This window comes from Mirounga leonina, unplaced genomic scaffold, assembly GCF_011800145.1.
Source record: "Mirounga leonina isolate KUSES-001 unplaced genomic scaffold, KU_Mleo_1.0 Mir_54, whole genome shotgun sequence".
Taxonomy (NCBI): domain Eukaryota; kingdom Metazoa; phylum Chordata; class Mammalia; order Carnivora; family Phocidae; genus Mirounga; species Mirounga leonina.
In genome coordinates, this window is record NW_023270812.1 from 1977589 (window position 1) to 1993374 (window position 15786).

The window sequence follows — 15786 nt, forward strand, 5'->3', positions numbered from 1 at the left end:
GCAATAACAGAGACCTCTTAGGCTTGAATACAAGGATTAAATGAGTTCATACAAAGAATTTGGAATTGAGCTTAGCACATAGTAAATATTAAGTATTTGCTTTTATTATTGTTACTCATCAAATCCGATTTCTGCTGGAAAACCTGGAGAAACTCCTCCTTATCTTCAAAACACAAGGCCCTGTTGAACCTGACCTCCCCCCACCACGACCCCCGCGCACAGTGACCCATCCTCACTTTGTCTGCTGTCTGGCTGGCTGGGCCACGTGCGCTGTCCTCTCTTCTGCCTTACTCGCCACCCAGATACCTACCCCCTACCATTTTCACGCGCCTGTTTGCAATACTTTACATACATAATGTCCTTTAACCCTAGCAACTCCTCAACTAGGCAGTATTAGAGAGGATTATCTTTGCTTTATGGAGAAGAGGGCGAAACCAAGAAAGAGGAGAACAAGTTAAGATCTTGTAGACATTATGTGCAGAGCCTTCACTCGGTGCCAGCTCTCCGCGTCCCAGGGCCTGGCCACCCATGGGCTCCTGAGGTCGCAGCCCGGCAAAGAAATCTTCCCTGAACTCCCCTACCGCACTGACCCCTGCCCCCCCCAAGCAGATTACTCTTGCACTTTTCTTGCTTTTATACTTTTCCTTGTCTTATCCCTTCTACTCCACCTCACTCTCACACACACACACACACACACACACACACACACACACGGTGAGCTTCTTGAGTGCAGGAATTGCATTATATTTAACTTTATATCCCCTAGAATGGTTATGTTGTTTTGACAAGGAGATTCTTCCAGAAAGCAGTAAGAATTGATTGAGAAACGTTAATCCATATTCTGCAAATGCCTTTTACACTCATTTTATTTCATTAATCATTTGTGGGAAGGCAGCCTATTTTATTGGTTACTTACATGGGTCCCAGAATCCTTTTGCTTGAGCTTGAACCCTAACTTACTGGCTGTTGATTTTCTTCATTTGTAAATGGAATCGTCGTCATTTATATGTATTTTTTATATGGTCATCGGAGAAATGAATGAAATCATTTGACGCAAAGCACTTAACCCCACGTGTCATGCGTAGTGTGGTTCAGCAGTAACTATCTGCAGTCATTATTATTATTGGAATGACATCGCATATGCCCTTAACTTACCTGACTTTAATCTGTGTGTACTCAGTCAAAATAAAAGGTGCGGAAGGAGAGAGAAGACAAACTCTTGAAATAGCTGGGGCCCTCGAAGCTGCCGTTCTCCTCAGTGTGTTCCCCGGTGGGAACGGGGGCTGGAGGCGTGTTCGTGGCCCTTCACTTCCTCCCCCCGCTCTGCCTGCTCCCCGCGGAGTCAGCATCTCACCGTGCTGGACGTCAGGGCGGTGCTTGAAAGCACATTTCCTAGGACATGGCACCAAGCATAAAGCAGCGGCTTTCTCTGGTGCCCGGGGGAAAAACAAACAAACACACAGACAGACAAAACGTGCTCCCAACGCCAGAGAAAAATGGGTTGTTTGGCCGAGCACCCACACGACACCTCCTGCGGGGTTTTGGAGGATAATTTTGACCGTGCGTGCACCTTGTCTTCCGTGTCCTCTTTCTGAGAGCCCTTTGTCAGAGCTGTCGGACACTGGTGATGTAGTGATGCAGTCTCAGTGGTGTGTTCCTAAGGACTAGGGCTTGAAATCGCCACTTTGAAAGGTAAGCACGTGAGCTCCGGGTGGACTGAGGCGACACTCGGTACTAGCATCCCTTGCCTGTTTCTGGATGGCTTTAATGGTTCGCCTAAATGGCCCCTCCATCTCTCAGTGGTCCCATGTGGCTCTTTGCCTTTGGAATGGGCCGAGAACATGTGTTGACCCTGCCAGCCTCATCCGTGCCAACAGGGGAAGGGTTAATAAGGATAATGACGACTATGCTGTGTTGACCGCATTGTTGGACAAGAAGCCTTTCCAGTGAATGTTCTCACCAGTCCAGATAAAGTAAAAGGCTTTAATTTGTGTTTGCTTTTTGTTTAGGTAACTACTCCAGACCCCCAACGTATAGCGGGGTGCCCAGTGCAAGCTACAGCGGCCCAGGGCCCGGCATGGGCATCAATGCCAACAACCAGATGCATGGACAAGGGCCAAGCCAGCCATGTGGTGCTATGCCCCTGGGACGAATGCCATCAGCTGGGATGCAGAACAGACCATTTCCTGGAAATATGAGCAGCATGACCCCCAGCTCTCCCGGCATGTCTCAGCAGGGAGGGCCAGGCATGGGGCCACCGATGCCAACCGTGAACCGTAAGGCACAGGAGGCAGCCGCCGCAGTGATGCAGGCCGCTGCAAACTCGGCACAGAGCAGGTATGCCGTCGGGGCAGGCGGTCTGCGTGCGCACCTGTGGGTGCGGGTCGCGCACAGAGCTGCGCCGTCGCCTGGGTCACCCGGGCTGGGGAGCGGTGCAGTGTCGTTCGGCTTGGCCGTTCCTTTGGTGTTAACACATGCGGTCCCATAAAGTACAGAGAAGTAAATGGCAGACCACGTTCTCTGAGACATCGAGGAAGGAACCCGAGTGGTGGGCGAGTCCCTTGTGGGAGCTTATTTGGAATGACTGTGACTAGTCATTATAACCAGCGCCCCAGGGCGGTGGCATATCTGGGTGGTTCCGGTTAGAGGAGCGAGGTTTAGGCTGGAAAAGTCTAAAGCCGAAAAAGTAGGCTTTTAAAATCTAACCCACTGAAAAAGAACCACCTTCCTTTTTTTTTTTTAACCCCACCATAAAAATCCTTATAAAATAGAAACTTTGTCTATGCACATATTTGTATTGTGTGTGTTTGTCTAAATGTTTCTGTGTGAGATTTACAGATTTCATATTCTTATGTTATATTTTATTTTTCTGGGCATACCTCTCTATCTGTCCAAACCAAAATATGGCTAATAAAGCAAAGATAATATTTCATAAAGTTTAAGTTGATAGAGCAAGGCTTTAGCCTCAGTTACATACTTGTTTTCCATCTTGATTTTTTAAATTCTTTAAGTAAATATTTAACCTGCATAAAAATAACATAATTAAAAATTTATGAGACAGAAGCGAATAGTTTTAAGAGAAGCATTTATAGATATGTTTTAAGTTATGTTTAACATATGTTAAAATATGTTTTAAAACAAAGTACATTGAAAGCTATGTATGAAGATATGTGGTCTTCAGAAGAAAAGATAGAAGAATCTGATTTTTGTCAAAGGGAAAGAAAAATGTGTGTGTGTGTATGTGTGTGTGTGTGTGTGTTTAAATGTGTCCCTTTGTTACTTTTCCTCTGAAGCTGCTATTTGGGGAATGTTAGGGACCCTTCAGTCTCACCGTTTGCTCCAAATAATAATAAATTTCCCTTGAGGAATCAAAATGAAAGTCAATCATTCTTTCTCTCTCCCTCATCCACATTACAGTGAGTTAAAATCTCCTGAACCCCACCACTATATACACTAAACCGAACTTTAGGGAATGTTTTAATAAACCTGTCCACGAAGACTGGTTTGCCTGGTCCCGTTGAAGTTCTGAGTTAGGTTTAACACACGCTGTCCCCGTAACTCCTAAAACACCGTTGTTGCAACTCCTAAAGCACCAGCTCTTCTCAGGTAGAAAGTGCCTTATGGCCCTGGACATGAGGCCTCGGACGGTGGCCTGGGAGGAAGATAACCACAGAGACCAAGGCATAGCCGTTCGACGTAAAAGTCTTGCTCTGCTCCCTTCCCAAATCAGTCGATGTGGCATTTTATCTAAATTCGTGCGGAGGTACACATCCCTGCCTTGTCATTGTCTGCTTCTGCTCGGCAGGCCATTCCAGAGCCTTGCCTCCGCATCCTGCCCACTGTAGTTCTCGGGGCGTTGTAACTGAGGACTGTGTATTTCGGCTTGTGCTGAAGTCAGAGGTGCGTGAAATGTACACCAAGACTAGATCTGAGAGTCTTACTCGTCTTTCCCCTTTGCCCCTGCCCCCCACCCCGCCCCCTCTTTTCAGGGAACCACCTCCAGTCCCCCTCTCAGGAGCTGCATGGTACAGAGGCTGAGGCCACATTCTGTAGCCCTCCACACCTACGTGTGGACAGAACCTAATGCACAGGGGGATTCATACTTGTCTACAGAGCAAATCCAAAGAGGTTGTTCTTCTGTTCTGCTTTAGGCCACCATACATTAGGTCGCCTGCTTATCCCAGCCAGTCTGGGGCTGGGGGACGCCCCATGTTTTCTTCCCAGCACCCCAACTATGGCAACTCTCAGGCTCCCCTGATGCACCAGCCTGACCAGTACGGGTAGGTAGCCACATACCCTGACTTGCTGCGGGACCTGGGCATTTTTTTTTTTAAACCGTTAATGACCGTGCCATCAAGCTGCAAAAGGAACACCCAAAACAAGAAAGTGAAAGACCTAAGAGGAAATCCATCCCAGAGGGGGTTGTCTTTTTGTTTCTTTTTGTTTGTTTCGGGGTTTTTGTTCGTTTTGTTCTGTTTTGTTTTTCACTCTTCTGAACGGTCCCGTGGTCATGTGGTGGAGCCCTGCATGCCGTCCCCCAGATCCTGTCTTTGCATGGCTTTCGGCATGGCTTCTTTTCCTTCGTGCCTGAGAGGGAAATGCAAACTTTTAGCTCCGTCAAAGGGACGAAGTTCCCTCCTCTGGCGTGATTTCCCCTGCTGTCGTCCTCGTGTTGTCTGGGAACTTGTGTCCTACGGCCCTGTTATCATGACTGTGTTGTTCTCATTCCTGCCGCTACGATGACCTGCTCCCACCCCCCACCCCCAATTCTGAGTGCAGCGACCTCATTTGACAGGAGACTCACTGCAGGAGACATGACTCAGGTTATTAATAGGACTTAAGAGGGGTTTCATTATATCATCACTGAGCAGACGTCTGTGCCAAAGATTTCTATTATTTCCTTCTCCCAAGGAGTTTTAGAATATTGAAGTCACCAGAAAAATGCAACCAAATCCTCCAACACAGAATTTGCCTTCTAAACGTGGTGTTGCCATATTATTATCAATTTCAACACAGGAATTACATATAGCAACAAAAAGTGTCTTTCTTCTTTCCTACTACAAAGCTTTATAATAGCAGGCTGTCACCATTTTTAGGTTAGTAAATGCTCTTACAGCATATTATTGACCGATTTTTAGCAAAAATATTGATATTGCTTTGCATATCATAACGATAAGATTATCCTACATAGATTGAATCCTGTTCACTAGTTTCAGTAGAAACACGCCACATTTTTGGTTAAGATAAAACAGGGAACAATCAACTGGCTTTGTTTAAAGACTAAACGTATAGAACGCTGCTTTTACGACTTGTTAAGAATACGTAACAGAGAGAGCCTTCCAATAGTTTTACATTCGGCATACATTTATTTAGACAGCAAGAGCAAATGATAATTTTGCAGTCGGGAGTTCTAAATCCTGTAAACATGGTCCTAAACGTGGGCTAACAAATATAGAATTTTGTAAACATAATCCTAAAAATGAAATAACAAATTTAGAATTAGGTAAACATTTCTTTTGGGAAACTGTCTTTTCCTCTTTTTTTCCTTTCTTGTGGTACCTTCAAGGTCAGTCTGTGAGTCAGTAGGAAAATAACAGTGGGGGGAGAAAAGCATTTATCATCAGCTGCTAATCCATAGGATCTGTCCTTTACCAACTCTGGAGTTCTATTTAGACCCACAAAGCTAGTTTGGCTGCGCCTTGCCAAGCCACATTAAGCAGCTGTGTAAAATGAATTTAAATGGCATGCATCAAAGTAAAATCTCTTCCACTGGGGCAGAAAATCAGTGTTAGCTAACCAGCACGAGAAGATCAAATCTACGTTTCAGCCAGCAGCATCCACATAGCTTCCTTAGAACACAACACCTCCTCCTTAATTAAAAATAAGAACAAGAAAGATGTTGGCGTTACTCTTTGTAAATCTTGTAAAGCACATTTGGCAAAGGTTCATCTTTGCGGCCCCTTCCCTGTGAGCTCTGAATTTTGCCTTTTTATGTCTACAGCATTCTTTCTAAAAAAGAAAGAAAAGTTTTATTTCTATTTTAAACCTTCCTTTGCCCTTTGCAGTCCACATAACCTGTTGTGCCTTTTTTTTTCTTTAAAGCAGAAGCTTGAGTGTGAGAAAACATGTGTAGTACATGTTTTAGTGCTCTGGGTTAAGAAATTTGGTTTTCAACATGCTTTTGCTCTACCTAACATCTCCTTGCAGCAAACTCGTGTTCTAGCTTTTGTTTCTGTTTTCTTCCCCCACTGATAGCCATGTTGGGTGGAAGGCAGGTTGGCAGTTTGAAAAACCCATTTGCTGAATGTCTGTTTCTCTTGCGCGGAAGTGGCTCAGCCTTGCAGAAACACGGTCTTAACAGAGTTTGTTAAAATGCCTTCTTTCTCAAGTCAGAATCCCGCAGGGCCCAGAGCCTCTGAAAGAACCTGAAAAAGACAAATTAATGACAAAGGTAGTGAGTGAGTGTGTGTGTGTGCAATTAGACAGAAACAGAGAGCTCACTGTGAAAAATGACAGATTATGGCAGATACGCTCCAGGCTTTCGCAGCTATTGCGTGGAAGATGGTACAGAAAGCACACAGGTTTGACTGGTTGTAAGCCATTTCACTAATTCCCTTTTTAAGGGTGGCTCGACCAGGGTGAAACCCACCTGCTGTACTGAGTCGATTAAGGAACGTGTAGAGGAGGTTTTTTTTTTCTTTTTCACCTTTTGAATAAAGGAGTTCCTTGTTTTGATTGTCAGAGGATTTACAATAGAATATGGTGAATCTTACTGTTGAGTACTAGATTAGCTCAGTAATAATGTTAATCATTTGGAATTAATAATTTATAGTATTTGTCCAGGACACCACTGCCACCGTATGTACTGATACACTTTTTACTCAGAAAATGCATTGCTGTGTTTAGTTGGTTTTTTTTTTTTAAGATTTTATTCATTTATTTGAGAGAGCGAGCACAAGTGTGGGAAGGAGCGGAAGGAGAGGGCGAAGCAGACTTACCGCTGAGCAGGGAGCCCGACTCGGGGCTCCATCCCAGCACCCCGGGATCATAACCTGAGCTGAAGGCAGATGCTTAACCGACTGAGCCACCCAGGTGCCCCTGTTCTGTTTAGTTTTAAAGCATTTCTAGTTAAGGTGGTGCTCTTTTGAAGTACTGAGAAACAGAGGAGTGGAACTATCAGATGATCTTATGAAAAGCCAAGTTCAGGAACGGCAGGGGACTGTCACCCTCAGTCCAGTTCTGATGGCTGTGTTGAAGGGAGCTGAGACATTGTCTGCAGAGGAGAGCCAAAGCTGGCCAGACATTTAGGAGGGACTTCGGCCTGCTACTTCCTAAAGAACCATTGCCATGAATCCCAGGCCACATGCACTCATAAAATAAAATTTCCCTCAGCTGCTATGTGTGTTTTGCATCCATCCATCCATCCATTCTGGCGGCACTTGGAGTGTCCAACAACTGACATCTCTGCCAAATGCAGCCAGTTTGTGGATTTGGATATATTAGAGTTATCCAGGATTTTGTCTTGGAAATGAGTGCCGAGGATGAAGCATGACTTCCGTGAACATACAGAAGGCCAGCCATGCCCTAGATCTTTAGGCCGGGCTATACTTTGGTTCCCTGAAGTCTGCTGTCCCCAGCACCCCCTGGACATCAACTTGAATCAAGTCTTCAGTGACTTGAGACGGCTTATGTCAAAGTTCTGGCACAGATCTTTACGATCTTTCATCAGAATGAAAATGTTTCAGGGGCCCCTGGGTGGTGCAGTTGGTTGAGCGTCCGACTCGTGGTTTCGGCTTGGGTCATGACCTTGGGGTCCTGAGATCGAGCCCCACGTCAGGCTCTGTGCTCAGCGTGGAGTCTGCTTGGAATTCCCTCTCTCCCTCTGCCTCTCCTGCTCGTGCTCTCTCTCTCTCAAATAAATAAAATTTTTTAAAAAAGGAAAAAGATAATGTTCCATTCTACGTTCCAAAAGGATGTAGTTTCAATGACCGAATAGTAGCATGTCAGAGCTGGAGGTATGTTAGATGTCATCCAGCCTCTGTCCCTTGATTTCATGGTGGAGGAAACAAGTATCTGAGTTACCTGCTCAGGACCCTTCACCAGGCACAGCCGGACAAAGCCGGCTCTGCATCCTGTACTAACTGCTCTTCCTTCACTTAGTGCGGTCTCTCTAGATTTTCCCTTTAAAAGAAAAAGTCTTCTTTTTTTTTTAAGATTTTATTTATTTATTTGAGAGAGCTCGAGTGGCCGAGCAGGGGGAGCTGCAGAGGCAAAGGGAGAAGCAGGCTCCCCGCCAAGCAAGGAGCGTGATGGGGGACTCGATCCCAGGACCCTGGGACCATGACCTGAGCCCAAGGCAGACGCTTAACGACCAAGCCACCCAGGCGCCCCTAAAAGAAAAAGTCTTAATTTTAGTTCTTCCTCATGTCTAAAGGCAGTTCTGTTAGGACCCAGCTATCAGCCCGTGTCTGGGTGGAGATCCACCTTCTGAGGGACGGGCTGGACCTCGTTCCCTGGCCCACCCTTTGGCGCACCTGCAGGGAGACGCGGGTTTGGCACCTCCCCGTGCAGCATGAGTTGTCGTTTCTGCAGCCGCAGGCCTTGTGACCTGAAGTAACAGTTTGCTCGAGGGCACACAGATGGGTTTGAATCTCTGCCCTCCGGTATCGCTTTAGGGTCCGGCATCGTCGTGACTGGAGTGTCGCCGTTTGAGGAAGGGTTCTGAGTCGGCACTTGGACCCACAAGTGCGCATACCCACTGATGCGGGTACAAGGCACGTCCGTCTGCCTTTTGCTGTCCCCGAGAGACGCCCCCGTGGACTGACTGAATGTCAGAAAGGAAAACTCAGGCTTCTTAGTTTTAAGGGAAAAAGTGAGCAAAAATGAGTCAGTTTGGAAAGTCATTATTACTCTTGCTTGGAAGGGAACTTTTATACTGAGTATCATCACAACCATGAATCTGGAGACCTACATTTTAATACTTACATCAGACCAAAAACTAGGATAACCGAAATCAGTTTTGTTAAAATATTTTTGTTTTTAGGAGGTGCCTGGGTGACGTAGTCGGTTGTGCGTCCAACTATTGGTTGTGATGTCGGGGTTGTGGGATCGAGCCCCTCGTTGGGCTCGCACTCAGCACAAAGTCTGGTTGGGTTTCTCTCTCTCCCTCTGCCCCTCCCCCCCCATTAGCTCTTTCTCACACCCTCCCTCTCTAAAATAAATAAATCTTTAAAAAAACATTTTTGTTTTCAGTAAAACAGGATATTGGGAATTCTGACATTAGTTTTTAACCTTTGCCGTTCATTAAATTCCATGAAATCATCTTAGTCACAAGGTAGCTTGATCAGTGGTCTTCCTCTGCTTGGAAATAGCTGGCTCCACATACAAGCGCCTGGGTTGGCCTGTCCTCTTGGATACAGAGAGCTGCTTACGTCTGTATCTCACGGGCACCCCACATACACACACGTCTTCCAGCAGCTGTGCCTTAGGGAGGTGCATTTATAATTCATTTCCCCTGTTGCTGTTTGCCAGCAAGGCACTTCTTCTGTATTATTTTCCTTGAAACCAGTGTGATGCAATTCTGCTGGTGGGCCAGGAGCCACTGATGTGGAAATATAGTGCATTAAAATGTTGAAGAGAGGGCGCCTGGGTGGCTCAGTTGGTTAAGCGACTGCCTTCGGCTCAGGTCATGATCCTGGAGTCCCGGGATCGAGTCCCGCATCGGGCTCCCTGCTCAGCGGGAAGCCTGCTTCTCCCTCTCCCACTCCCCGTTTGTGTTCCCTCTCTCGCTGTGTCTTTCTCTGTCAAATAAATAAAATCTTTAAAAAATAATAAAAAAATAAAAAAAAATAAAATGTCAAAGAGAAGGGCCAAAAAACTTATAAATATGTCCAGACCCAGTTACGGTGAGGTCCATGGGCCTGAAAGACTGTGAGTGATTTGTATTAACAAAGAATTTAGCCCTTTGGATTTTGGACAGTTAGGTTTTAAAATAATAGCTATGATTGGAGAAGTCACATTATTGAAAGACAGAAAAGATTTCAAAGGCTTAAGTAGAGTTTTTATTTCTGTAATTAAATGTAAGCCTTTGCATTATCATCTAAACACTGTGCTTAATTTTTAGCCCCTTTCCCTTCAGAATTTAGAATTGAGTATTCTGTTGGTATTTTAAGATTATGACTTCAATCAAATCTTTCAGTTTCATAACTATCATGGTAACCGCAAAATATATTTATTAGTCTTCAAAGAGTAGTAAAACAAGGGGCGCTTGGCTGGCTCAGTCAGTAGAGTGTGTGACTCTTGATCTCGGGGTCATGAGTTCAAGTCCCACATTGGGCCTGGAACCTACTTTTTAAAAAATGTAGTAAGACACTAATTTTTTTTTAAAGATTTTGTTTATTTATTTACAAGAGTGCACATGCGCACATGAGCGGGAGATAGGCAGAGGGAGAGGGAGAGACAATCTCAAGGAGATTCTGCGCTGAGCGCAGAGCCTGATGTGGGGCTCGATCCCATGACCCTGAGATCATGACCTGAGCCGAAATCAAGAGTCTGATGCTTAAACAACTGAGCCACCCAGGTGCCCCAAACACTAATTTTTAAAAGACTAAGAAAGGTGTTTTTTTTTTTTTAAGTTTAATGAGATCCAAGGAATCCAAGTCTGAAATGTAGAGCAAACCTTTCATGGACTAGGGTCTGTGAAGTTCCCTAAACAAGTGATTATTACCTGGCGAGAGTTAATAACCATACACACCAGCTCACCCCAGCCACAGGCAGGGTGAGGCTCACGAGCCTATATTTTTTATAACCCCCTAGGGTGCCCTAGGGTGGAGCGCCAGCACGTGTCTAAGGCTTGGCCTTTGGGATTCCCGCTACTGAAGAGAACTAGTGGAAACTCGGGGAAGCAGGTGGAAAGTGTAAAAGTTGGATGCCCACTTTTTTGTCCCTGATAGATATCAGAGGAGAATCCTGGACTGGAGCCTGTTACTAGATAGCATTCGGAGGAACAAATGGTGGTGCAAACCTGAAACCATAACTCAGGCTTTGGCAATTTCTCGACTCAGGGCCAAGTTGGTCTCCCCAAATCCCTCTGACTTTCTGTCTTCTGTCCTCTCGGACATCAGCGTCCTCCTCACATGGTGCAAAATTCCAAGTTCCCCACCGTATCTAGACCTGCCTTCCTCATTCAGAGTATCTCCTCTCCACGCCCCCGTCCAAACCGCTCTCAACTGGCTGCTGTCCTCAGCATCTAAGGTGATGACACACACCACACCGTGGGGACACATACTGGGCCAGGGCTCCCGTTATCCAGGTGAGCTTCGCATCGGTGTGTGCCCCTGTTGCCTTGGCTAAGCCACTTGTCTGCACGTCTGACCTTGTGGCCCTAGGAGCGTCTCTGCCCCACAGACCATGCAAGCCACCAGACCAGCTGGGATGGTCCTTTCTAGTCCAGCCGTCCCCAGAGAAAACCAGCACCACAGCAATGGCAACCCCAGCTCTCCGCAGTTCCGAAAGGGCGGGATTGTTGACGTCACGTGGATCTCAGGGAGCAGCCCTGCCCTCGCTGCCCGCCTGCAAAGCTTTCAGGCTGACCTCAGGAAGTGCCCCGTCCTGCTCCGTCCGAAATTGCGTCACCTCGGCCGCGTTTGGCGCTGAAGGCACCAGGGACCGTTTAAAAGCGGTGAAGAGGACCCGATCTGTGTCTTAGTCTGTCCCAGACCATATGAAGATCACGGGCGAGGGGCGCACGGGACCCCCTTAGCGGGTCACGTAAAGGTCTGTGGGAGCAACTCCCAAAGGCTCCTCTTTATCTTGACCTTCGTTCTTCGTTTGAACTCCACTTCCATGAACAGATTTAAAAAAACGAACAAAAAACCCACAGCTACAGAACCATAAGGTTTTGTCCGTTGCTTTGAAAGTTAACTCTTTCTGGATGGCCTTTGACTGTTAGATACCAAGTAAGAGCAGCTGGTGAGGATTTCATGAACTAGACTTTTGCTCAGCGTTCAGGCTTTTCCTGCAACATATTTTACCCTAATTTTGAACAGCATTGCTTCAACAAATGAAGTAACTCTGTGTCCCAAGGCTGCCTTTAGCTCAGGAAATCTGTAAGAATTTTAGGACAACTTTGTTGTTAAGTTAGAAATGACTGTACTGATGTATTTCCTGGCACTTCAGCCCTGGACAAGTGCATTCTCTGTTAGAGGGTTTTACAGAATATTCCTCTGGCAAGTTTACGAGATGGGAGATCTCAGGACCCAGATTCTTTCTCTTTTTCAGGCGGTAGACTGGCCTGTTTAGGTACAAGAAGTCTGTGAGTGCATACGAGATCTATGCATTCTTCATGACCTCATTCCTGAGATATCACTCAGGTCTTAGATCTTGGGTGGGTGCTGCTGAGCTCCTCAGTATTTGTCAAGCTGATACACACCTGTCTGAGGTGCTGGTACCTCGAAGGGGACCTTTCTCTCGTCACTCTCTCTTACACCTTGTACCCAGGAAGGGGATATCCTGGTGTAAAGGGTGGGTACTCCCATCACTGCAAAAGAATAGCCCTCCTTATACGTTACTCGAGATCTTTTCCTAGTGGTATCATGATCACAAAATAAACGTTTTTTAAGTAAAGATCTCTGACATAACACAGTTCGGAGAAGAGCACTGTTTTCTTTCTGTGGGCGACCTCAATGGCAACTAGTTTTTCTTTCACGAGGTACAACCAGACCGGGGAGCTGTGTGATGTGCATCTTATCAGAACCCAGTGGGAAGCTACGTGTACCAGAACCACAAAGTTCTGGGGTCCACCTCTTGCAGGGAAGAGACATGCTTGGCGACCCACGCCTGCTCCCTGTGGCTTTGGTCCCCACCCCGAGCCTGAGGCAGTCATGTGCTGGGAGTCAACAGGGAAACGCCAACATCAGAATCTCTGAAGGAAGGCAGACTTGCAGTTCATTTTTGTCTGATTGCCAGTAATTGTTCTTGATAACAGAACAATGGGCTTAACCAAAATCAACTTGGAGATGAAGAGAACATTCTTAGTTATCAATTACCAGACTTCAGGCAGCCAAACACTTTTTGCATTTTCTTCACACCCTGACAAGGAAGTCTCTCGCTTCAAAACCCTCGAGCTCTGTTTGTTCTCCTGGTTGCTTTGAGAAAGAAGGTGGAGATCAGTCAGCTGCTTTAGGAAAAACCGAAACGGGGTACCTGCGTTGAGGCAAAAAGGAAGGACTTAATCTTGAAAGTGCACAACAGGTGCATTTGAGCCGTGATGCCAGGAGCAGAACTGATGACAGGTGGGAACCCTCCGAGAAGTCGGCATGACGTAGTTAACAAAAAGGGAAAAAAGGTTTCTGGCGTTAGAGCCTTTTAGGAAATCAAGATGGAATATGCAGGACTCCTCGGTGCGTGGTAGAAACCGCTTCACCGAGATGCAGGGGTGAAACCACAGCTCCTTGAAGAACAGCGAAGATGACCAGGAGAAATGCCTCAGAGGCAGAGGGGCCCCGTGGGCAGCCCGCGTGATACGGGGCAAAGGTGTGCCAGGGAGAACTTCTCTGCAGCTTTCCGCTAACTGTATGTCCACTAAAAAGACCATTCTCAAGACCAGCAAACAAAGTTACCACGGCCCCTCTTTTGAAAGGGTCTTTTTCATAGAGCTCTTGAAAAATAATGTTTCTTTTTGCCCATTCTCAAAGGGAAAAATAAAACTTAAATGTATCAATGACCAAAGGGTTTGGGGAGTTATTTATAGCTGGAAACTGATTATTACGCTAGCTTTGTGGCTGATGTTATAGACCTTTCAGCCTTCTTTAAGGGAACAGGCTGCCTCAAAAGGGATCGCATTCAGAAGGGAAGATCTGAAACCAAAGACACAGGAAGCAAAGATGAGTTCGAGAACTCTCCATCTGCTTCCCAGACTTGAGCCTCCAGTTGCCCACGTGACATTGCCTCTCAGTGCCTGCCCCCTTCTCCATCCTCTTGTGCAAGCCAGACACCTAGGACATGCCTTGGTGCCCCTCTCCTTTCCCCACAGTATCTGATTCCTCACCACGTCCTGTCGGGTTTGCTTCTGGGACGCCGCTCGGCTCTGTGTCCCTGCCCACCTGACTCCAAAGCACTGGCCTCACCTGGTCTGTTGGGGTAACTGCACGCCTGCCGACCCCACATCCATTTCCGCCTCCAGTGTGTCTTCCCGTCCACAGGCAGAGGATGAGGCCTTCAGAACACATCTTTTTGTGCCATTGCTCCTGCTTAACAGCCCCTAGTCTCTTTCTGTCTCTCCCAGCATACAGCCAAAACCCTACAGAACCACAGGCCCCAGGGACACGGCCCTTCCCTCCCTCCCTGCACTCACACCCTGCTAGTCCACCAGCTGTCCCTGCTCCCGGACACCCAAAGGCCCTCTGCTCTCCTCCCCACCTGACTGGATCCCACTGATCTGACCGGAGATGAGGTGTGAGGGGAGAGGAGGAGGCGCCAGCATCCCTTCCGCAGGGAACTTTCTGTGACCTCCCTTATTGCAGGCTCCCCAGTGCACACACCTCGCTTCATCCACAAAGCATGGTTGCAGGTGGACGCTGTCCACTCCAGCGATTTGACTGTTGCTTGTTTTCCTGCTCGGCCCTCCGGTAGTGCTCCTTCTCCTCCCTCCCCTCCCACGCCAGTCTTAAAACACTCATCTTGAACAAATGATTATAACTATCAATAAATAGAAGATGTTTCTGATTAAGGTTAATTCTTTCCAGCATGTCTCCCTGAGCGAAAGGGGTACAGTTGTGTTTTAAAAATAACACGTGGCTGTGTGTTTTTCACAGGAATCTACTGTTTTTAAATCATTGGCACTTCCATTTGTTGTTTTTGGTTTAAAAATATAAATGCCACTTTACCTTCCCAGGATTGAGTCCTAGCCAGAGCAACTGGCTTGTTGAAAAGATAGCATTATTTTGCCCCCAGAATGCTAACGCATGTGTTGTCACGGGCATGCTGATGGGGTAGCCCCACCACAAATGGGCTGGGGCTTGGACGGCTTGCTTTTCTGTTTTGATTATGTTGTTTTGGGGACACAGCAGGTAGTGTTTTTCCCTCTTCAGATACTAGATTTAAAATAATTTTGACTGAATTTGTCCTTCTCGGTACTGCTCTGGGGGAGATGCTGTGTAAGTCAGGTTGAGAGGGTTCTGTCAGTGATGCTGGACATATATGTGAAAACAGTTTCTGTTTCAAACACATTGAAAATAGGGCATCCTGTGTAACGTTATGCATACAGTCGGAGCTCTCTAAAAATAAATTCTGCTGGAATTGGGCTTTGCAAAGATTCAGGTTCCTGGTTCTGATGACTGTTGGGTTTAAGCGGAAAAGTGCCCCAAATTTTAGTGATAGCCTAATTAATTTTGTCAGTAAGCAATCTTTGCTGACTACGGAACTCCATCTACAGAGAGAATCGATGGAGAGAAAGATCTGTATGCTTGGCAGTCATGCAGTTTTCCAGTGAAGCACGCCTTGCTTTATGTTCCTGGTGAACGTAACTCAAGAATGATATTTTCAGTGGATTTGCTAGAACTCTTGCGTGCAGCTCCTGTCCATGTGGCTTGCCCCCCGGGACTTTGTATGACATGGTTCCACTCCTGAGGCGTCTGGTTCCAAAGCCTTTCTTCTGTCTGTCCTGACCCTTCTCGAAAGAGCTGCCTCAGAAATCCACTCACATTCAAGTTACACATTTCACACTTCCCCGTCTGTCACTGTTGAGAAAAAATAGTGGTGATTGCTAAAACAATATGGCCTAAATAG

At 46.5% G+C, this 15786-nt stretch overlaps 1 protein-coding gene across 7 annotated transcripts in view; it reads left to right on the forward strand.

The window, feature by feature from the left end:
• The window catches only part of LOC118001829 (AT-rich interactive domain-containing protein 1B), a 439380-nt gene that overhangs the window by 373015 nt on the left and 50579 nt on the right, over positions 1–15786 (forward strand). For 4 of the 7 annotated variants that reach the window (XM_034991980.1, XM_034991981.1, XM_034991985.1 and 1 more), the window contains 2 exons: positions 2010–2337; positions 4152–4280. In XM_034991980.1, the coding sequence (XP_034847871.1) occupies positions 2010–2337; positions 4152–4280 (457 nt within the window). The remainder of the gene's footprint in view (positions 1–2009; positions 2338–4151; positions 4281–15786) is intronic. The other 3 variants (XM_034991984.1, XM_034991986.1, XM_034991987.1) reach the window with 1 other exon arrangement.